At 49.4% G+C, this 23285-nt stretch overlaps 1 protein-coding gene across 2 annotated transcripts in view; it reads left to right on the forward strand.

The window, feature by feature from the left end:
• Positions 1–23285, forward strand: part of AGAP1 (ArfGAP with GTPase domain, ankyrin repeat and PH domain 1) — a 650920-nt gene that overhangs the window by 468306 nt on the left and 159329 nt on the right. For both annotated transcript variants that reach the window (XM_011980281.1, XM_011980282.1), the window contains one exon: positions 13663–13824. In XM_011980281.1, coding sequence (XP_011835671.1) covers positions 13663–13824 — 162 coding nt within the window. The remainder of the gene's footprint in view (positions 1–13662; positions 13825–23285) is intronic.

A 23285-nucleotide genomic window follows, 5' to 3' on the forward strand; every position in this document is an offset into this window, starting at 1 on the left:
GCAGGTCTAAAACTGTATTTCCCAACATCCTGTCTCATCGTTCTCTGACTTTCTCCTTACAATGCCTCATCTTTTCCAGAAGTGACGTGCATCTCATATGTTACGGGTCTGTGTTGAGGGCCTGCGTTTTAACTGTCTGAATGATGATTCTCTGGAAAAGCCGGGGGCCCCTCACAACCATGTTTGCACTTTCTTTAGGAACAAGGGGGGCTCGGCACGCCAGCAGCCTCCCATCCCGCCTCCACCTGCCACCCCATTGCAAGTCCTTCAGTTTTGTCCACAGCACTTGTCATCCCTCCTCATGATCGATACGCACACATATATATGCTTATTAACTATCTCCCCTTGCTGGCACCTAAGCTTTTCAGGGCAGGAGCTTTGTTTATTTACTGCTATTATCGCAACTCCTAGGAGACAGCCTGACTGGGGCGTGAGTCTGTCTGTCCCTCCATGTGTCTGGACGTTGTCCAGCCCCACACCAAGCACATGGTAGATGGGCCACATGGCACTGCCTCCCCTTAGTTTGACATGGAGGGTCTTTAACTGGCTCTTGGCCATCTTAGTTGACCAAGATGGAAAAGAGAGCGAAAGTAGGGTGAGGCTGTTTGAGGGTAGAGGTTCAGGGGTGCTATTTTGTTCATTTCCTGTGTGAAGAAATTGAGGCTAAAAGAAATGACATGCCCAGGGTCACATGGCCAGGTGGCTAGGCTGGGGTTGGAGCTGACTTTGAGTCTGTGCGGTTCCAGTTCATGGAGCACCATGCAGCTTTCTCCCTGACCTCCATCTGCCTCCTCCTTGTACCCTGGGTGTGGGCCATCCTGAGGAACGGGGACCTCTCCATCAGCAGGTGGGCAGGGTGGGAGCTGAAGTGTAACAGACGTGTCGGCTCCAGCGACACACAGCTTGGACATCCCCATACACCGTTGATGGGAGCAGCCCAGAACTTCGGTTCAGCAGCATGTATCCAGAGCCCCACGAATGCTCGTGTTCATGAACCTGTCTCGAAAACTGCCCCCAAAGTCATAATTCTCATTACTAAAAACACACAGAAGTACTGATTTATGGTCAAAAATTTGGAATCCATCTAAGCAGCAGGGAACTGACCAAGCAAACCAAAGCATATTCTGCTCTTTATGATGTTAAAGAAGAAAAGAATCCTGTTACTTATCTTCTTAGGACATTTAACGCTCAACCCATGGGAGGATATCTCACAACCAGATTGCCTCCTTTTTAAGTCTGGGCGTCTGCATACCAGGTTTTCCTGTAGCTGAGGACACCAACACACTTTTTCAAACCACATGATGTCAGTAGATAAGAGCAGGGATGTATTTCGAGGCAGCGGCCTGAGTTTGGTGTATTGCTGTACCTTGAGCAGAGTGAAGTGGCCAGGTGCATTCAGGACCCTGGACAAAGCCCCGCGCTGTACTGGCCTAAGGAGCCCCACCTTCCCTGCTCAGACAGGACGCTTTCCTGTGCAGCAGTGGGTCATTTGACTACATGTGACTTTTCATAGAAACAGCTAAATTTCTATAAGATGAGAAAGTTACGTGATCAAAGAGGGCTCCTACATCTAATTACCTTCCTGATTTAATTGAGTTTTCTGCAAGACACCCTCAGTCTCTCCCCAGCCTGCTCACCCTCACACGTGAAACAGAATCTCTTTTCAATTTAGCAGATCTGAGCACCCAACTTGAGAAATGGTAGTGGCTGATTATGTAAAAAGTGAAGAGGCTGGGGAGAAGCAGGAATCTCTCGAAATGATTTCATTTCCACCTCACAGCACTGCGCATCGTGCCTTCCCATTTATCGGAGTTCACCGTAGTAATTTAAACTTTGTGCTGCTTGCATTCAGCTAAAAATCAGCTAGAGAACAATTTGATTTTTGAGCTTTCATGATAAAATCCTGACGTGCATTCCCAAGCATGCTTCTTTCTGGCACACTCCCCGTGGCTTCCCCAGACTTTCTGCCTCACTTGGCCACTCTGTGTTCCTTCTGTCATCCCTTCAAATTGGATGATGCCGTTCGGCGCCAGCTGGCCCTCCAGCATGGGGAAAAAAAAAAAAAAAAAACTGTTGTAGTGGACAAGAAAGAAGAGATACCAGGAAACGGATAGGATGCAAAGAAAGAGACAGGAACCAAGAGGAAAGAGCAGAGGAGTATGACCTGGGAGGCGAGAACACAGAGAAGCTTGAGAAGCCCAGGGCTGTCCCCCCTGTGGGAAGGAGGAGGCTGGGGACACCCCTTCAGTGTGGGGCCCTATGAGCAGCTCAAGACTAGGGCCTCACGTGGGTCTGCTGTGTAGAGCCAGATCCTGGCAGGTGGCTGGAGACCAGACAGCCACGTCCAGACTCAGCTTGTGGCCCAAGTCTCATGATGGCCTTTAGCTTCTGTTTCTGGGGGAACCCGGCCCACCTTTTCCCCCCTCTGACCCCCTCCCCCATCTCACTGGACCGTACAGTGGACTTTTTAAAATCTTCCATGTTTAATTGCTTTGTAGCATTTAACACAACGACCCCTCCCATTTTTTTCTTGTTTTTTAAACAGCTTTATTCAGGTAAAAATCACGTAACACACTTCCCCCATTTAACAGGTGCAATGCAGTAGTTTTCAGTATCACAGATACGTGCAACCATCACCACAGTCAATCTCAGAACATTTTCATCATCTCCAGAAAGAAACTCTGTACTGGAATCGGTGGTCAGAACATGTGCTTTTTTTCTTTGTAAGGCTTTATAAACATGTTTCAGTAATCAAGGTCCTCATCTCAATGGAAGATCACATTTCCTAAATTCCTACTGACTCGGCTTAATTTAGAGAGATCTCTGGGCGTAATTGAAAATGGCCCGAGTAGGCGATTCTTCTCTCCCGTGTGTTCTCTTGGTTCTGGCTCCTCCTATTGTATTCCTTTCCTCCCCGTTTTTATAACTCAGCCTAACACTGTGTTGTCTTTTCCTTTCGCCAACACCTGTCATCTTCCTGGGCCCCCTGCCGTGTCCCCGCTGCCCCTCTGACATTGTGTACCTCTGTGTGAGCGGCAAAGGGAAGGGACAATAATACCAGTCTCTGAAACATCTTCAGAGATGGGGGATTCAAGTCAGCCTCCTCCCGCTGAAAGCTCCCGTCAAAAGGACTGTGCGAAGGGGTGAGGTTTTGAACCTCACTTCACACTCACCTTTTAACAGAGACCCAGGATGTTGTGATTTCCTTGGATGGCAAAGGTGGCCTGTTCTTTATTTACCGGCCTACACATCTCTGTAAGCTTCAGAAAGAACAGAGCCCTTATTAAAGATCCAAATTAGCTTTCTATCGTTGGCCGTGTATCAAAGGAAGTGCGTTTTAATTTACGAGTTCCTACGACGACTTCATCTTGAGTTCATAGGGGGCTTTAGCCCTCAACTGATTTCCCCTCCTGACACCTACAAATGGGCCTGTCTTTGATAATTTTAAATTCTTTTAATACCAAACAAAAAAGGATTTTTAGTCATGTACCTGACACTGCCAAATAGGTAAATTAAGGTATGGGTGGAAGCCAGCGGGGGTGGGGAGCCGATACACATGTGCTCAGCCTTTTCCTCTCTCTTTTCTTTTGTCTTTCTTTTCCTTTTTTTCCTGTATAGATGCATGCTTCTTATGAACATGTTTTAAGGCTTTTTGTATCTTTAATCAACATGTAGAAAATTAACGGCCAACCTTTCAGGAACCATTGAAGCTCCCCCAGAGTGAGTGTTGGCTCCTTCTAGCAAATCCTTGGTGTGCCCCTCATCAAACTGAGCCCCCTGCGGAAGAGTGGTTGGAGGTGTCTCTGGAGGGCTCAGCACTCCCTGAAATCCAGGCTCCAGGGTCAGGGAAGATCTGACCCGGGCGGGGATTAAGGCCCTGCTAAGGGCAGCAGCAGCGGCGGGAGTCCTTGCGGCAGGGAGGCTTGCAGAGATCAGGTGCACCTCCCCCAGCACCTCCCCCGGCGGACACGCTTAGAGGCCCTCCAGAACGGGAGGGACATGAGAATCACAAGCACGGAGCCTCCTCTCTTGAATATCACCCCGGATATCAAAAACCCATCCGCACACCTGGCGAGGACCCTCACCAAGGCGAGCTCCGTGCAACGGTTCATCAAAAATTGCCCGGCTAATGATCGGCTGGGCAGATAATCGGAGGAGAGTTAATTGTAAGGTTCGATATGGCATCTTGTCAGCAGAGATAAGTTGTCACGTTTTCCACTTGAGCTGAAACTAAATGATTGTAAAATAAGTTATGAGTGTCCTTGGGCCTGTCTGCCGGAATGATAGCTAAGAATACATTCCTGGCCCATCAGTCTCAAGCAGGCTGCTTGATATTTATGCGGACGGAATGTTATTTTATTCCCCCTCTAGTCATGCTTGTCAGCTCTCCGAGTGAAAAGTGAAACTGCTTCTTTGACTCATACTTCACGTTCCGAAGCTCGGAGAGACTGCAGATTGTGATCATTATTGCTCGTATTATATATTTTTTGGGGTGTGCGTTGAACATTGATGCCCGATTGGGAAGAACTAATGGCTGACATTGAATGTGCGGGATGGTGCCGGCCCATCCTGGTTCAGCGCCGCTCGGCTGGGGACCCCGAGTCCCTCCGTCAAAGCCAGTGTAGATGTGGAGTAATGAGGCGCTCGCTTTTTTAATTTGGCATGGCTTTTTTCTCTTCGTGTCTCCCCTCCCGTACTTAACACCATCGACAGTAGTCGTCTGTCCCGGTGCCCGGTAATTGATACAAAATAAAATGCATTCTTTGTATGCAGCCAGGAGGAGCGGATGGCGCTCCGTGGGCCGGCTGGAGCTCATTTACAGTGTCTCAGGCGGGGCTTTCGGGGCCTCTTCAATTTGAGGAATACCTTGTCAGGCGACAGGAGTAGTCGGAATGGAAAAGCACAGCGTGGAAGCCTAGTGCGTTGTGATTGCTCATATTTTAAACCCAGGGCATGTTAAACAACTCCTTGAAAGGGAGCTCTCAAGACCTAGAAGCCAGGGGCATTCATATTCCTGTGGCGGAGCCCGGCGCCCAGTGGACGGGAACCTGGTCATTCTTACCATGAGAACACTCAGCCCAGAAGAGGTCAGGGCCTGGCCTCCAGGCCGGTCCTCTCCGGTTGGTGCTCACTGGTCTTGAGTCCCAGGTCACACTTCTTGCCCGACTTCTGTCTCCTGCCACGGCCCCCTCAGTTCACATCCCATTTCACCACTGCCATCGCCCTCTCAGCACCATGGTGACCACTCCCTCGTGCAGCCGGTGCCCCTGCTGCTGCAGCTGGGCCCTCCCACGGGCAGGCATCTGGAACTGGCACCAGAGCTCCCTCCTGTCAAGGCTGTGCGGCTTTCCCCGCCGGCTGCCTGTCCACTCCTGCGGAACCTGCTCCCACTCGCCCCAGCCCAGAGCATGTGGCTTCTCTAAGGGCTTGAGTGCCTCCCTCTTGGGCCACCATAGACACCCCACCTCGGAGTGGTCAGGTGCCACTGGTTGTCTCCTTCCAGCAAGAAAGTTGGAGTAAAATGTCCAGGGCCTGGGTCATAGAGTGTTGGAGCATTGCCGTGGCAGGAGAACACAGTGGACAGAGACGCACCCACCCTGCCTGCAGCGTGGCCTGGAAAGTCACTTACTGCCTCAACTCCATGCCTCCAAATGGGGGCAGGGAGGGTGCTTGCGGGCCCACCTTGGAGGACCAAGGACCTCGGCCCTGTGAGCAGCAGATTGGAGCATGGGCTGGTGCTGCTTCCAGGATCTCGGGTGCTTTGCACACGTCAGTTACTCAAGTCATAGCCTCCTGAGGACGATTACCAGGAGCTCCTGAATGCTGGCCTTGCTTTCTGTTTCCATTCTTGAGATCACCGTTGTTTTTATTCCATGACAACTCTGTGTCCTCTGAAAAGCTTGCCTCCCTCCCCCTGCAGTGGCCAGAACAAGGCTCGCATTTTTCTGCTCTTTCTCCCCAGCCCTCTCCTGGGCTTTCTCCTGGTGCAATGACACCTTCGTCTCCCTGTTGGTCCCATTCTCTGGGGCGGCTGGAGGTGGCCTGGGTATGCTCGGCCCAGTGCAGGTGTGCGTGCGGACTCTTCCATACCTCACTTCTCCCTGCACCTGCGGCCCCTGCCATCGGCGCGCTTGCCGGAGATGTGATTCCCCTTGTCCTTCTTTGTTCAAGTAGCAGGGCCCAGGAAAAATCGTCTTTTATGGAAGGCATCAAGCAAGAAATCTGATAGGCATTCTCTTCACTCCTTAGAAATCAGCCCCGTGGAGACAGGGGTCTTGCCCTTTATTCTCTGAGAGCAGCCAGCTCCTAGGGCATGCTTGGTGCATGGGAACACTCAACAGGGAGATGCTTTCTCCATGTCAATAGACTTCACTCATGGGCTCCGTCGATTGCCTAAAACTAGATTCCAAATGGCTGGAAACTCAGAGGACAGTGCTTTGGCACAAAAGCGTGCTTGTGGCTAGTTTTAAAAGTAAGTCGCGAAATTGATACACTGCTGTGTGATACACCAGAAAGCGTCCGTTCCATCCGCCTGTGCAAGTGCCTCTCACACAGAGGTCAGTCCTTTCATAAGACAAATACGTATGGAACCCCATTACTCATCCTGAATATGCTTCAGGAAGGATGTGTGCTGGCGAAGAGGATGCGCGAAGGCCCACCTTCCTGAAGCTCGAGCACTCGCAGGGAAGATGTTCTCTAAACAAAGAAACACTCATGGAGCATGTCGTGTCCCCATGTGGAGAGAGCCACCGAGCACAGGGGCCTGGGACGGGCTGGATGTGCCAGTGGCCAGCTTGGGGAAGGCCTCTCTTAGGGCTTCTTCCTTTGGCTTCTGGAGTCTAAAACTTCCTGGTATCCCTTCCGCCTGCCTAGCAGAGCCCCTCAACACAGTTCCCCATCTAAGGCAGCAGGGATGAGCTGTGTGGACGCTGCCGAGACTGGTGTGACTGCTTTGAACCTTGTCCACTGATGCAGCACCTGCAGGGTGCTGCTGACCCCAGTGGTTGGTGGGATGTGAGCGGGACTGGAGTGAGGCCAGCTGTGGACAGCAGTGCAGAGGGACAGGCCCTGGGGAGTTGCACTTTAAAGAAGGACAGGAGTCAAATGTCCAGGGTGGAGGTGTGGGGCCAAGGGAGAGTTGCATTAAAAATGTGAGATGACGGGGCTGGGTGCAGTGGCTCATGCCTGTAATCCCAACACTTTGGGAAGCTGAAGCTGGTGGATCACGAGGTAAAGAGATCGAGACCATCCTGGCCAACATGGTGAAACACCATCTTCACTGAAAATACAAAAATTAGCTGGGCCTGGTGCAGGAGAACCGCTTGAACCCGGGAGGTAGAGGTGGTAGTGAGCCGAGATCACGCCACTGCACTCTAGCCTGGCAACAGAGCAAGACTCCATCTCAAAAAAAAAAAAAAAAAAAAGCGAGATGACAGCTCATGTTTAGTGCCGGGCACTGGGTGAGCGAGGGTGGGGGAGCATCCAGTTCCCAGGGGAGGGGCCCCGTGCCCATGGAGACTGCTGGCACAGGCTGGGGCAGGGCGGGGTGGAGGGTGCCCTCTTCTGATGGATGCTTTTGGTGTTTTGTTTTGTGTTTTTCAGTGAAGTGAAAAGTGAGGTCATCATAGGAATGGTGTGGGGCGTGGGGTGTTTGAAGCGGGAGGAGAGGCTGTGAAATAGCCCCCTGGAGAGTGGCAAGTGGGTTACTACAGAAGTGAGGTAGGATTGAAGGGCAGGCCAGAGACCACGGAGGGGTACACTGATCACGCAGAGGTGGCTGGTGTGCACAGCACCACCCTCTCCCAGCCCTGGCCCGTGACGGTGCCAAGCACGTGGAGGGTTGGAAGTCAGTAAAGTTGGGGCTTCCTGCTCAGGAGAGGTGGTGGGAGGAGGGAAACTTACAAGGATGAGTTTCAAGTAGTGTGGGATGCCGCCCCGCTGTATAAGGACAACAGTGGGATGTGAGCGGGTTGGATGTCAGATGGCGTGGAACTCAGGGCATAGAGGAGCCATGGGAGTGAAGGCCTAGTGAGCTGGGGAGGCAGGGGTGGGGGTGGCAGTTGTAGACCCCAGAAACTGTGGTTCTTGCTGGTAGCAAGCCTGGGTGAGACCATGAGAGAGGGTGGCTGAGGTCCAGGGCAGAAGAGCTCCATGAGGGTGGCGTGGTGCAGAGGCCACAGTGCTGGAAAGGATACCCAGGAGGTTGAGATGCAGACAGATCAAAATTCCAAATAAGGAGCCTGTGAGAGATTGAAGACTAGAAGTTCTGGTTAAATTCTGTGGGGTTTCTCGCTATTGATATTTTAGGTATTTGAGACTGTTCTTTGTAGCGGGGGTTGTCCTGTGTATTGTAGGGCATTTTTCTGCACCTCTGGCTTCTACCACCTGATGCCTCTAGCACCTCCACCCCACCCAGTTTGATCCCCAGAAACGTCTCCATCCATTGCCAGAGGTCCTGGGTGGGGACTCCTGGAGAACCAGTGGATCTGTGGGAATCGAGAGTCCCATGGGGCTGGAAGTGCTGGTGTGGAAGGACGCAAAAGGAAAATGCGGATGTGGAGGAAATGCTGATGGGTTGGCTGTGGTGGTCTCTTAGGGGAAGGTGGGTGGTGGTATTTCCGAGTGCTGTTTCCTTCCCAAGACTACCACTTAGCTGCTTCCTCCAGGTGAGTCCGGGATTTCTCCCTGAATTATAAATATTCCAAGATATGGAGAAAGCTTGGAAATGAGAGGTCCCTGTCCCTGTCAACTATTTTGCAAAAAGTTTTCTACAGCTAGAAGTGGGAAGGGGCCTAGTAACAGACGTGCCATTTTGATTTCCAGAAACATGAATTCTGAGCTAGGTGCCAGTGAGTCAGGTCACACCCGGGTGGGATTCTGAATTTGATTGTTAAAGAGGTGCTTTGTGTGCACATGGAAAAGGAAGCATGTATTTGAACAGGGAGAGTTTATTAAAGAGAATGGGTAGACATCAAATAGATGTCCCTTTGTTGTTTTTAAGTTGTCAAAAATATGTGTGAGTTGGGTACCCATATAGCCCTCAGCAGAGTATTTGACAAGATTGTTCCTTGGTTTCCTCGTAGGCAAGTTGAAAGATATGTGAGCTGAACACAAAGACAGTATGATTTATCTGGGCTCAGTGGTCACTCTCAGAATCTTCCAGGAGTGGATGGTGCATCTGAAGGTGGGAAGCTCTATCTTGACTCCACCCTGTTCACCATCTTTTTCGTTGACGTGGATGGATGTACAGGAGTATATGGTCAGAACGGCCAAGCATAACTAAGGCAATTGTGAAGAGTAACAACGCATAGGCTTAGAACACCGAGAGAGACATAAAGAGTGGTGGCCTGGAATAGAGAGCCTAGTCGTAGACCCACCATGCCCGTGTGGAAGCCTGTCGTGTGGACGACATAGCTAATGTATGTGTTCTGAGTATCTTAGAAATACTGGTGTACACTCATAAAAACAACCGCTGGATAATGGAGGACAGTTTATGGTATAATGCACCTGCTGTGGCTCAGCATTGCACAGCTCACGGGGGAGGCGAGCACTGGTGGTTGCCCTGGGCATGGGCGCAGGCATGCTAGTTAGGTTGAGATAAGCGACTGGCAGCCGCATGCAAAAGGTCCTAACTGTGGGCTCCATAGGAGTTTAGAGATGAGAAATGTTAGTTTGGGAGAGGGTGTTAAACAGAGTGACAGAAGGAAGGACACACAGTTGGGGATGAACATGGCCTGTCAAAATGAGAGGATACCCAAGGGACAGAGTAAAATAATAATATGATTTTAATATAATATTACTTAACAGAGGGCCCCGGCAGCAGGAAAGTTGCGTTTGCCTGTTCTGCTTATCTGCCTGCAGGGCTAGGGTTGAGCTCTCTGAGGACAAAGACAGTCACAGTGACCATTGTTTCCCATGGCCTGGCACCAGGCCTGGCAGACTGGGCTCCTAACACTGAATAGAGAGGATGGGGTAAGGGGGTGAAGACTTGGGAACCCTGGGCAGAAAATATTTAAAATGAGCAAAAGGATTCACTGCCTGGTTTGAGCATTGAATAAATAACACAGGGAAGGGTTGCTTTAGAACCAGGTCATGATCTTGGGGGTCTCTGGATGTCCTACCCCTGAACGTTACGAGACGTCTGAACAGTGTTAAGTCATACACAAAAATGAATTAGTCTTGCCCTTTTTTCCGGGGTATCTATAACTTTTATCTGATATTCAGTGGAATCTGGTATTTCAGAAATACATGTAAGAACCACTACTTTAGAAATATTAGTATTGTAAAAACATGGGACAGCTTAAAAAGTCTGGAAGGAGAGGGACCTTGTGGAGTTGGCTGCACGGTCCAGGCTTGGGGGTGAGGTAAGAACTGGAGCAGGGGTGAATGGTGCTTAAATGGAGAGCAGGCAGCCAGGGAGCGGCTTTGTGAAAACAGACTGAGCTCGGGGTTCCAGGCTGCTCAAGGCAAGGGACGTGTCTTGTTTAAACCTGCCCGCTCCCACCTCTGCAGTCCCACCACAACCAAACAGCCATAGTGCAGGCTCAGGGGGTCTCAGGACTGCTGGCTGCACCTTGGGTCCAGCTGACCGAGGAGGTTTACCAGATGTCCACCGTGGAAAGCAGGAGTTGGGCAGAAGTGGCAGACAAGTGTCAAGTTTCAAGGGTGAAGCCCAAAGTGATAGCAGAGAAAGCTGCCCGGAATGCAAAGGTCAGAGTGAGTGCTGTTTCTTGGGAGCCGACTGCTGGGAGGAGAGGGTCGGGTAGAGCCGAGCCTGGAACCAGTGTTGGTGTCATGTACATGGAGAATGCCCCCGTGGACGTAGGGAGGAGAGGCAGGAAAACATGGCATCTTGGGTCGGCACAGTTAGCATGATAAGGGAAAGGAAGGCTTAAGGGGGCGAAGGAAGGCACAGTGAAACAGTGTGCCATTTTGAAGAAGCAGTGGTGAGGGAAGCCAGACTTCAAGGAGTCAGGAAGAAACGCAATGGATTTAAACCCTCTATCTGGATAGGAACCTTGTCTGGAGAGGTCTGCGGCGGTTTTCAGCAGACCTGACCGAGCTCTGTGACTTCAGCAAGTTACTTAACTTCCCCCTGTGCCTTGGTTTTCTAATCTGTAAAGTGGAGGTGGTAGGGACACCACGTGCCTCAGCGGATTGCTTAGAGCCCTGAACGCGTTGCTGAAGGTGGAGCTTGCAATAGCCCCTGATGGGTAGTGACCTGGGATGAGTATTTGCTGTTGAGACTGTGGCTTCAAGGGTTAAGGAAATAACTCTTTAAGGAATAATGGGGTTAGGGAAAGGTGTAGGGAAGCAGGTATGAAAGATCTTGGGACCTCTGAGGACAGGAATGAAGCGATGGAGAGGGAGGAATGAGTGAAAGTGACCCGGCCAAGACACGTGAGGATGAAAGAGGGAACCAGGACAAGCTAGGAAGGTTCATTTAGCGAGAGAGGGGAGCCCATTTCTCTAGGGATGGAGAGAGGGGAGCCTGTTCCCCTAGGGATGGAGAGAGGGGAGCCCGTTCCTCTAGGGATGGAGGAGAGGGGAGCTCGTTTCTCTGGGAATGGAGGAGACGGCAAGAGGACCAGTAGAGGAGCCGTGATGGTGGAGTCACAGCAGTGATGCCCCAGGAAGCTGACAGCCAGATTTCTGCCATTGACGTTACCTCCCACCTGCCACCAGGGGACACTGACCTGTCCGTGTGCCTCTGCATCTAAGGATGTGCGTCCATAGGAAGCACCTCCGCCCTGGTAGAGGGAAAGTCGCTGAGACACCGAATTGCCACATTTCTCGCAACTCCTTAAAGTGGTGAAGGGACCTTCCACCTTTTGTGAGTGAGTGTCCACCCACAAGGAGTGCACACGGTTGACACAGTCGCAGGGGTCTCGCGGTGTCCAGTGCCGCCTGGGCTGTCCTGCAGGAGCCCTGCGGTGGCCCTTCACCCCCTTCGCAGGAGGAGCTCCCCACAGCCCTCTTCTTCCACGTGTAAAGGGTGCGTGCAGTAACGGGTGACGCTTCCCACCGTGGAGAGAGGGGCGAAGGGTCTCTGCCTTAGGGCAGCCAGGAACGTGCATCGGGGTGTTCTTGGGACCATATGTATTTCTCAGATACCTTAAATTGAATGTTTTTACATTTCTCAACATACGATAAAAATTCCTAGAACTTCGCAAAATATACATATTTTCAATTCATTTTGATTTCCATTATCTTTATATTTGAAATCATGTCACTGTTCTGCTCAAAACCCTGCAGTGGCTCCCCATTTCCCCCAAAGCACAGGCGAGGGTCCTCACGGTGGCCCACGAGCCCCCTCCTCTGCAGGGCCACCTTCCACAGGCGTCCCCCACCCACACCAGCTGCCGCCACTCCGGCGCCTCTCCATTTCTGGAACACACCAGGCTCCCTCCTCAGAGCCAGGCTCTGGCTGTTTCTCTGCCCTCATTACCTTCTCACTCCTCTGCCGTTTTCAAGTCTTAACTCAGTGTCCCCTGCTCAGCGAGACCTGCCCCAGCTACCCTATTTTAAATGACACCCCCATCGCTGCCACCTCTCCCAGACCTCCTAGCCTCGATGCCCCGTGTTCCTATTCTGCCTTTCCCGTAACTCTTACCAGCTTCTGGTGGACTCTAGGTTCTAGCCCGGCTGCCTTGTCACTGCCACTCCACTTTAGAGGGTTCCCATTGGGGGCAGGAATGTTTTATCTGTTTCTCCTCAATCAATGGTGGCTCCCAGCATCTCGAAAAGCTGCTGGCTCACAGTCAGTGCTCAAAAAATCAGCTGAATGGGTGCAGTGTGCTGCACAGAACTCTGACTTTGGACTTAAAGATGCCAAATCGTAAAATAAAAACTTTTCAAGACTCTAGAGGCACGCACCACCTGTTTTTCCTGCACATGTTCAGTGTACTTTTCCACCCTGGTTGAATTATATGTGCGTTCTAGTTATTTAATACCACTTTGGCCTTCTCTTTGATAAAGATACAAATGGACAGAATACATTGAGAGTTTCACTTACAGTGAATAATCATGTGTGCACTGGTTTTGAAATTTTTCTAAGTGGCTTCAGTGAATCAAAAATTGGCAGGCCTGCTATATCGACTTCCAAACACTGTCACTGGACATTGGTGAGAGAGAGAAAAACATAGCATAGAATTTTTCACTGATAATAAAACAAGATGAAGTTACAGTCAGCTGTAATATTGAGGCCGGAAGAAAGGATCAGGAATCCCTTATCCTGCGCACCCACAGGAGTCAAACCCATTTCAGGTGATATTTCCAAATGTATTCTTAAATGCATCATTTTCATTTCTAATATATCAAAGTAATTTTAAGAAGAGAAAGACAACTAAAAAGCATAAACTCACCACTTTCCTTTTGCAGAGCTCCAGTCATGCAAAGGAGAGAAGGAGAACTTATCCATAGCATGCTGGTGATAGAAAAATAAATGCTTGTTTTTAGATAACGGGTGGCACAGTAGAGCAAGGGGGACTGAGCCCATCTCATACCAGAGGCTCTGGGCCTCCAACCCAGCAATGCAGTGATGGGATGTTACTTGCAGAACCCCGTGTGATGTGGGAGGAGCGTGGCTGTGCTGTTTCTGCGTACTCTACTTTGTAAGTGCTCACTCTCTGCATTTTTTTGCCTTTTCCGGTCCAACGGCAGACACGGGGCTGGGTGACTCCGTATGCTCCAGTCCCAGTATCTCCAGCACCACCAGCCCCAAGCTCGACCCGCCCCCCTCCCCTCACGCCAACAGAAAGAAGCACCGAAGGAAGAAAAGCACTAGCAACTTCAAAGCCGATGGCCTGTCCGGCACTGCTGAAGGTAAGGGCTCCGGGGTGCCCAGGGAGAGAGTCTCCACTTCGGAAAGTTCTTTTGTTATTCTTCAAATGTGTGAAATTAGACACCCTTAGCACCACAAATGCACAGTAATGCTGGTCACCGAATGTGCTTTCTGTTTGCAAGGTGGCACTAGAGGGCCCTTGGGACCTTTTCATCACTGTCTGATTCTCATGTTTCTCAACCAAATCTGCTCTCACTCTTGGCCGCTGTCGCTGGTAGCTGGTAGGAGTGCTGGTCTCCCAGCTACAAGCCTGATCCAGTTCTGAGGTCTCGCCCACCCTGGCAGCCTGGGCGAGTGTCCTCTCCAGCCAAGGCGGGCCATGCTGCGTGACTCTGCTGGGGACGGTGCCTACTTCTAGTTTAGGAATCGTCTCTGATATTGGTGACTCTTAACTAAGCAGACACCTGCCTTGATTTCAGCTTTTAGCAACGTGTTATGATAAACACCTCTTCTGTTAATGTCCATCAGCTCTTTCTGGTATGTGGGCTCTATTAATATTCCAGTTGTCACCGCTCATCGTGAGGTCTCCTTTCACCTGAGTCCTTCCTTCATTTTTATTGCCACTGATGGCTGGACCTGAGCTTCCTGAAGTGGCTCCTCCAAATGAATTCCCTTTTTTTAATTCCATAGATGCAAGTAGAGACACGTGAGTGCATGCATACATACACACACATACGCACAAACACCCCACATTATGAGAGGTAAAATTAGTGCAGTTGTAACAAAGGAATACTTAAAAGGAAAAATTAACATTTGAGAACCTTGTTGTCAGAACATGAATTGTTGCCTGTGAGACCGGCAGTGGTAAGAGAGTGTGGTTATACCTGTGAGACCGGCAGTGGTAAAAGCGTGTCTTCAGCAAGGGTCTCGTGCCCAGGGGCAACCTTTATGGCTTCCGTCCTTTCTCTATGGCTGCCATGCTTTTTCCAGATACTCTGCTCGATTGAGGGTTCAAACCTGCGAGCTATCAGACAGTGGCCACATTAGAGGGAGTGGCCCGTCCCCTCCGCATGTCCAGAGCGGAGTGCGTGAACCCAAGGTGCGTGTGTTAGCAGGGAAGGGGCAGAGCGTGGGGTGTGTTGTGTGTTTCCATAACGCCCGAGGCAGGGAGCATCATTTCCTTCATCATCAGGAAGCTAAAGTTCAGAACTCTGAGTAGCCCGCCAGCCTCTGCAGAACGGTTGGAAGCCTTTCTCCTTCATGACATTTCGTCCCGTTTTGCCTCCTGTAAGCTTTCTGCTAACATATTGAGGCATTAAAAACTGATTTTTCGGCCGGGCACGGTGGCTTACACCTGTAATCCCAGCATTTTGGGAGGCCGAGGCAGGAAGATCACGTGACATCAGGAGTTTGAGACCAGCCTCGCCAACATGATGAAACTCCGTCTCTACTAAAAATACAAAAATGAGCTGGGTGTGGTGGCGCACACCTGTAATCCCAGCTACTTGGGAGGCTGCAGCGGGAGAGTTGATTGAACCCAGGAGGCGGAGGTTGCAGTGAACTGAGACCACACCACTGCACTCCAGCCTGGGCAACAGAGTGAGACTCTGTCTTTTTTTAAAAAAAAAAGATTTTTCTCATGTAGTGGTGAGTGAGGATAATTCCATTAAGTCAGCGATGGTGGAAAATAATGGTTACGGGTCAGAGCAGCCACAGGTGCCACTGACCTTCCCACTGAAAACGGATTCAGCCACAAGCGCTTTGTGTTGGTAAGACTCCTTCAGACAACCGTTTGGCAAAAATCACCCTGGCAAGCACGTGCGGCCACCCGTCCCTGACTGGGAAGGTTAGCCTCCCCCAGGGTGGGCAGCCTGTGCCCTCCACGCCCCCAGGCTGCACACACAGGGGCAGGGGTTAGATTCCCTTTAGGGTCAGGCCGTGTGCTCATTTTCACAGGTACACATCTTCTTACATTTGTTGTGTGTTTCCAGTCGAGGTCTGTGGTTTTTTTTAATGCACTGCCTGGTAGGAACTGACCGTTGCCACTTAGATACACTTTTGTTATCCCACCCACGTGTTGACTGCTGTGTAAACAAGTGAATGGGGGCGGGGGGGGCGCTACCATAAATCAGTAGCATTTCTGCACATTTAGTTGAGCAGCTGGTACTACCCAGTGTTCCCTTCAGCACGGGTGCGTTTGAAGGAAGTTTGACAAGTGACCGTGACCATGTTGGATGCCTGATGTTTCGAGTCCACTTGCTGAGTGAGTGGGATGGTATGTGGGTGCCAGGCAATAGTGGATACCAAGGCTGAGACGGGCTGTGTCCAAGCAGCAACTGGGGACCCCTTTCCTTAAAGGGTCTTACTGCCGAAGTGGTAACACCAGCAGAAAGATTTCAGGCACCATGGAAACTCCGAGATGAGGAAATGGCAAGTGTCTCAAACATGGATGTGTAAGTGGGTGGCGTGTGTTTGGAAGTCCAAGGCAGAGGTTTCGAGGGAACCACCCACTCTCTAATTAGGAGAGTCTGGTCTATGTCAGCGGCTATGACATCTTTCCAGTAGAAAATAAGTCATAAGTTATTTATAAAAAGAAAATGTATCATTTTTCCCTGGGAAAAGTTACCTATCAGACTACAAATGAGTGGCTTTTATGAAACAGTCTATATTTCATTTTTTCAAAGCCATGTTTTCCCCCCAAATTGTAGCATCTCTAAAGTCAGAACATATCTTATCATTGTAGATTCAATGATATACGATGTTTTTGATCGTTTTATATACTGTTAATTCCTTCAAAGTACATTGTGTAAAACACCCAAATTAAACATTCTGTTCTTGAAAATAAAGCTAGTTATATATGTTTTGTTTTATTTTATTGATTGATTGATTGATTGTATTTTTTGAGACAGAGTCTCACTCTGTCACCCAGGCTGGGGTGCAGTGGTGCGATCATGGCTCACTGCAGCCTCGACCTCCCAGGTTCAAGTGATCCTCCCACCTCGGCCTCCCAAGTAGCTGGGACCACAGGCAGGCACCATGACACCTGACTAATTTTTTGTATTTTTGTAGAAACGGAGTTTCACTCTTTTGCCCAGCCTGGTCTTGAACTCCTGGGCTCAGGCAATCCTCCCACCTCAGCCTCCCAAAATGCTGGGATTACAGGCACGAGTCACCACACCTGGCCTGTATTTTATGTTCTAAGAATGCTGTTCAGTTATAAGAAACCATTTCTGCTTCTCTTTCCTGCAAGGCTCTGTGACTAGTTACTACTAGTGTGTTCTCTGTCGCCTGACCAAGTGCTGAAAAGTTGGAATTACAGATATAAAAAGTTGTATGGAAGATGTGTGTAAAGTAGTTGAATTTTGTGGTTTTTAACATAACCTACTGGAACAAATAACTAGGTTCAAATCTCTTTAGAGTATAAGAAAATTAAAATTCCATTGAAGTCAGCAAATTCTTCAGGGTCCTTTGAATCCATTGGTCAGTAGAATCCGTTGAAGTCAGCTGATGAATCTGGAATGGGATGGGGCTCGCAAGCTGGCTCGCCGAGGAGAGTCTTCCTGGGACTGTCTGCAGAGGTGCGGGGAGAGCGGTGGGTTTGGTCAGAACTGGGATGTAATGGGACGAAGAGAGGGCAAGTATCTGGGAAAGCTTCCAGCTAGGATCTGTGGCCTTCGAGAGAGACACATCCAGCTGTGGTGACCGGGAGGGTGAGGGTGACCTCACTCTTCTCCCTCCCACTGGTCTCCAGTGGCCCCTCCTTGACCAAATCCAACCAGAAGCCCAAAGGCCTGAGAGCCCCGGATGCCAGTTCACACAGTTGGCTCCCAGGACCAAGACAAAACCAGCGGAAGCCGTAGGGTGTTCGCCTTTCACAGCACCTCCTGCCGCCTGTGCCATGCCACTCTGCTGGTGGTCCGCAAGCACAGGAAACGAAGCCTCTAGAGGGCACGGGTGTGTGCTCCCATCCATCATCCCCCAGGGTCTGGCTTTAGCCTGGCCCAGGGAGCCCTCGCGGCTTCCTGAACAGACCTCAGCACCCTTCCCCAGCTGTGCGCGACAAGGACCCTGCCAGAAGGTCTTCCTAGACTCCCAGCCGAGCGCAGAGGTTCTCTCTCTGGCTGTTTCTTACCTCTGTGGCGCGCTTATCCAGAAAGTAAAGGCTAATGGTAGGAATCATCAGTATCTGCTGCTGCAAACCCAGAAACGCTGTGTCTGCACGGGGCTGTCAGGGTGACCGGTGGACATAGGGCCATTCCTGCCATTGAGTTTCTCCCTGCACAGGTCCTTGCTGTGCTCTTTTTGCTGAAGAACGGCCACTTTGTTCTGCACCAGATGGCAGAGGGTGTCACACCCAAGCCTAAGGAGAGCATTTATTTTCTTAGGTTTACAATTTAACATGAATCGGATGAATCTGGAAAGTTGCAGGAGCAGGGACTGTGACTGGAGAATCCCTTACCTTGTTGTGTATGTTTTGGGTCCTGAGGATTACCAGGAGATGTGTGGATGATGGAGCCCGCCACTAGGCTCTTACATCACAGGCGGGCTGCTGTGCTGCCTGGTCACTGTAGACCAGTGGAAGGAACTTGAGATGTGACTGGGCAGGATGATGACGGGGCCTGAAGCCCATGCATCGAGGGAGCATGCAGTGACTGGAGAAAAGGGTGGTGATGAGGATGAGGGTCATGAGGCACGGAGACTGTGACCAGCTGGTGGAAGGTCTGCCGAGTGAAGGGCATCCCGACTTGTCCTGGATGGCCCAGGTGGTAACCATGGGACCTGATGGGTGGAAGCCTCAAGGAGATGTATTTTGGTTCTGATATTAAGAACCCTAGGAAAAGCTCTATGAACCAGGGCCACCTGAGAGGGAGTGACCCTGACTCTGCATGGGGTCTGCATGGATTGGACCACAGTAGAGGAACCCAGGCTCTGGAAGGTGATTGCACCATGGCCCTGGATTCCCGACCAGGTCCGAGTTTAAGGGTATGTTTCCAGGGAAAAGCACCTGGAAAAGATCTGGGATTTTCCAGATCTTTAATGGCTTGTCACCTCTTGGCATTGTCTTTGAATTACAATACTTTCTGGGCATCTTCTTATCTCGGGTCCAGTAGTGAGGTTGTCATTGCTAAAATGAACGGTCTCTGCAGTCCCATTCTGTGGCCCCGAACCTGGTGGTTCTCGTTAGTTTTATAACATTCATGCAAGTTTGCATCAAGTGCTAATTTCCCTGTTTCCCCAGTGAAAAGGCTGAAGTAGAGAGAGGTTAAGTGGCTTTCTTGTCCAGGGTCAGATTGCTGGTAGGTGACAGAACTGTCTCTTGATTCTCTGCCTCAAACTCTTTCCACCAGGCAAAAAGCAAGTCTTTGAGGTATGTGGAGCTGCTTTTGAATCTGGGAGTGGGGCACACTGAATAGCTTCCTTGATATTTCTCAGATTCCATGTAAAGACACTGACTTTTATATGTCTCATAACATCTAGAAGTTGTGTAGCAAAGATCTTTCTTTAAAAATGCAGGACCGGGCTGGATTTACCCAATCTTATTATACGAGAGGGTATGCAGAAATCCTGGTGTTTTCCCCCTCTTGGGTTCACAGCGCTTTGTTCTGAAGGTCTCAGAAGGGAATTTATTTTATCCTTCTCATCTTGTTCCTTTGGTTGTTCATTCTGGTCTTTATCGCACCATTGTGTGGTTGATCCTGGATGGATATTGAAAGATTCTCCTGTAGAGGGTAAGTCACAAACGGGCCTCTCACTGTTATGGTAGAAAATGAATTGCTCATCACAGCTGCACTCACTGAGCAATGAAATGTTGACAAATTTCATTAACTCCAGAGTTGCAGAGGTCACCCAGGACTTAGTTTCCCTTCACTCTTTCAAAGGAGAACCTGAAATTGTGGACCATTTTATTCTTTCATCAAATATGAAGCAACCACCACAGGGAGAGCGTTGTGTGTTTGGCTCCATGGGAGACGTTGAGAAATGAAACTCAGTTCCTCTCTCTCTCCAAGGAGTTTAGAGCCTGATTATGGAGATAAGACATGCAAGAAACTATAACGAGGATGTCAGGCAGAATATTCGAGAAAGGCATGGGAATTCAGAAGAAGCACAAAAACGCACTGAGTTGTAAAAGTTAGGGAAGGCTAACCTGTTGTAGAGCTTAATTTTTATTGTGCAGATTGAGCACATAATGGTTATCTTATTTAGCAAAACTGCAGAAAGCATTACTTTTTCATTAAATGTTGCCTATTTACAACTTTAAACGCCAGTGGTGGTGATTTAATTAGTCACAAAATGGAGTTTTGTTTTTACTTAGATGCTAAGAAACAGATGTTGCTCTTCTTGATCAGTTACCTTTTACCTTAGGACTTTTTTTTTTATATTAATTAGTTGATGTTTTGGAAGGCACTTTGGAGAGAAATTAAAGAATCGTGCATGCGTAACGTACGGTGTTTTTTTTGTTTGTTTGTTTTTCTTGCATACTCATTATTACAGAAAAGCAATACGTGGGTGCGTGGAAGCTCTCAGTTAATCTGTAACCATCCAGTTAGATGGACTATCATGCAGCTTGAGCCATTGCTGGGTAGTTTGGGGATTTCGCATGCCGTGATTGGGAGGACAGTGTGTTTGTTTTGTTATTTAGAATATAACAAGGTTGTAAGAGTCTTATTAGCACAAGGTTCTCATCTGTTCTCACTCCTGGGGTGCAATTAGTATGCACGTGATGGTGAGCACATGACTGGCAAGGTGTCAGGGCCCGGAAACTGTTACCTTCCAGGTTTATATCCGGTCTACAGGGGCTTTCACGTTGAATTCTGTGTTATTTGGAGGAAGCTGGAGGGGAGATCCAGTTGCACGAGTGTTAATGTCATTCCTCCCTCGGGTTTTCTCCTTTTTATCTCCGTCAACGTTCCACTGGCACCTCCCGTGTCTGCTCCTTGTTTACCATTGGCAGCTACCCTGGAAAGGGAACAAGAAGTCTCCACAATCAGCTCCGTTAAAAACTGCATAATCAACAGCACTTTTTGATACAATAAGGACTTCTTAATTAAACTTCCTTATTGGTGAACCACTGGTTAGTGCATCTAAACAGTTAAGTTGAACAGTTCATTATAGCGAATGTGGAAAACCAAGAATCAGAACACTTTCCTGGGAGATACACTGGCAATGCAGTCATTTGACTCTGCTAAGGGTATCGGGAGACTGGCTGGATTTCCTCACCCTTGAGCTGTCATGTATCCTGATGGACTTGCCTCCTCCCCACAAACTAGATGACTTTTCCAAAGACAGTTTGCTCTCAGGTTGTAACTCCAGCTTCCAAGAGAATGAAGTTGCTGAAATTGAGTAGATCATCTGTGTTTACTCTAGACATTGACATTGTAGATTGGGCACAGTTGACTCAAAAGCCATCCTGCAGGGTACGGTCCGGCCACCACAAACACACACAAGCTGTAAGCGCGCTCAGATCCTTTGTGGAAGCCGGCAGGTCGGAAATAAACAAAGATGAGTCGATCACAGCAGGGGCAGCCAGAACAGAGGATTCCCATCATGATGAACCGATGCACAGAAGGATTTTTGGTAGTGTGGTTTTGTTTGTTTGTTTTTAATTTTTTTAAGCACACGCAAACTTAAAGGGGTTAGATTCAGGTCCAAGAACATTCATTGAGCACCTACTGCACTCAAGAGTTTTGTCTGATGCTGGATGGGACGTTAACTGAAGCAGCCCAGCCATCAGGACGCACATAGACCAGTGGAGAAAGTAGAAACACGCTGGGAAACTTGGATATGCAGGAGCACAGGGCACCCCCAGCTGCCTGGAGGACCTCAGGGAGGTTCCCCAAAGGGCAATAGACACTCACACACATTCTATAGAGAATGAAATATCTGCTCTTCCAAGGAGGAAAAAAGGAAACAATCTGAAAAGTCAAAACAAACTAAATCTTGTAAGGAGGTGGCTTGGAGCTCCTGGGGGTACCTAGGCAACTCCTGACACCACAGACAAGCGTTTGAGCTCCTTAGCCTCCTGCTACGCAGAAGCATAAACTCGCCTTTGAAAAATGCTGACTACCCACAAGATCCCTTTCTAAGATACAGAAATGTGACGGACCTCACCTCCTTTTTTCAGGTAGACTTCGAGATTCTCTCCTGCAAGTGAGGCTCGGTTAGCATGAGCTGCTCACAGGCTCCGGTGTCCACCAGCAGAGAACTCAGGACACCATGTTTTCCTCTGTGCACTCTGGGAGTAGAATTCGGGCTAGCTTGGGAGACCCTGCGTTGGTCGACTTTCATCAGAATCTAGGATCTGTCTTGAAGTCATTTTCTTGATGGTCTCAAAATGTTTGAGCTCTCAGGCTCTTTGTATGTCATCTAAGCCACGGTGAAATTATGGTCCACTCCAACCAAGGTCCTGAAGCCGGAAGAGGGGCTGGTTCTGGCGGCCAGTGCTGTTCAACTTGTGTCTTCCTTACTATTCTAAATCCTCATCTACTCTTTTGTACTTTCTCAGCTGCATGTATTTTACACACAAAGTACAGGGATGCAGATTGAAATGTTCAGCAGCAAGGTATGAGAGGTTCTCATCTCATGCACGAGGGCATTTTTCTCAGGCTCAGCAGCCCTCAGATGTTCCCATGCTCTGTTAGACACGTGCGGCCTGGGCTTCGGGAAGTAGAGATGCCCAGGGGGTTATATTTTCAGATGTTGTAGCTGAGCTCGCTTTGTCTTTCCTCCCAGCCCTGGCAATAATGAAACTAGGCAGTGTTTTATCTCACAGGCAGTGGCGACTTCGTTCCTCTGTCTAAAGATGTAAAACAAAAGGGATATTGACTAATGTAAAACTTAGTCTATGTGGAAGCAACTTGGCAAATGGGGAGGATGAAATAAAATTGCACCTACCGTTTGTCTTAGCCTGCCATATCGAAACGCCACAGACTGGGGGCTTAACCAGCAGACACTCATTTCTCATGGTTCTGTAGGCTGCGAAGTCCAAGATCACGGTGCCAACTGACTCTGTTCCTAGGGAGAACTCTCTTCCTGGCTTGCAGGTGGCCCTTTGTTTGCTGTGTCCTCATGTGGCCCTTCTGTGGTGTGCACACACACAGAGAGAGAAGCTCTTCTTTTTCTTATAAGAACACCCATCCCATCATGAGGGCCCAGCCCTCATGGCCTCGTCTAACCCTCATCACCTCCCAAAGGCCCAGTCTCCAAATACCAGCACGTTGGTGGGGTGAGGAGTTACAGCTACATGATGTGAATTTTGGGGGAGACAAACATTCAGTCTGTAAAACCATGCGACTTTCTATTCCTGGTTGTGGGATTGATGTCCCTGTGGCCCCCACCCACCCACTCACCCACCCACCATATGCCATTTAAGGAAAATATTTCATGGACTCTCTCAGGTCAGAAACTGCTTGGACAGATCACAGCTGTCCTTTCCCCTTCACTCTTCCCTCCCGAGTCTTGGATTTGTTGTCAGGAGACATCATCCAATGCAAAGGAAGGACAC

The sequence above is a fragment of the Mandrillus leucophaeus genome, unplaced genomic scaffold, assembly GCF_000951045.1.
Source record: "Mandrillus leucophaeus isolate KB7577 unplaced genomic scaffold, Mleu.le_1.0 Scaffold21, whole genome shotgun sequence".
NCBI lineage: Eukaryota > Metazoa > Chordata > Mammalia > Primates > Cercopithecidae > Mandrillus > Mandrillus leucophaeus.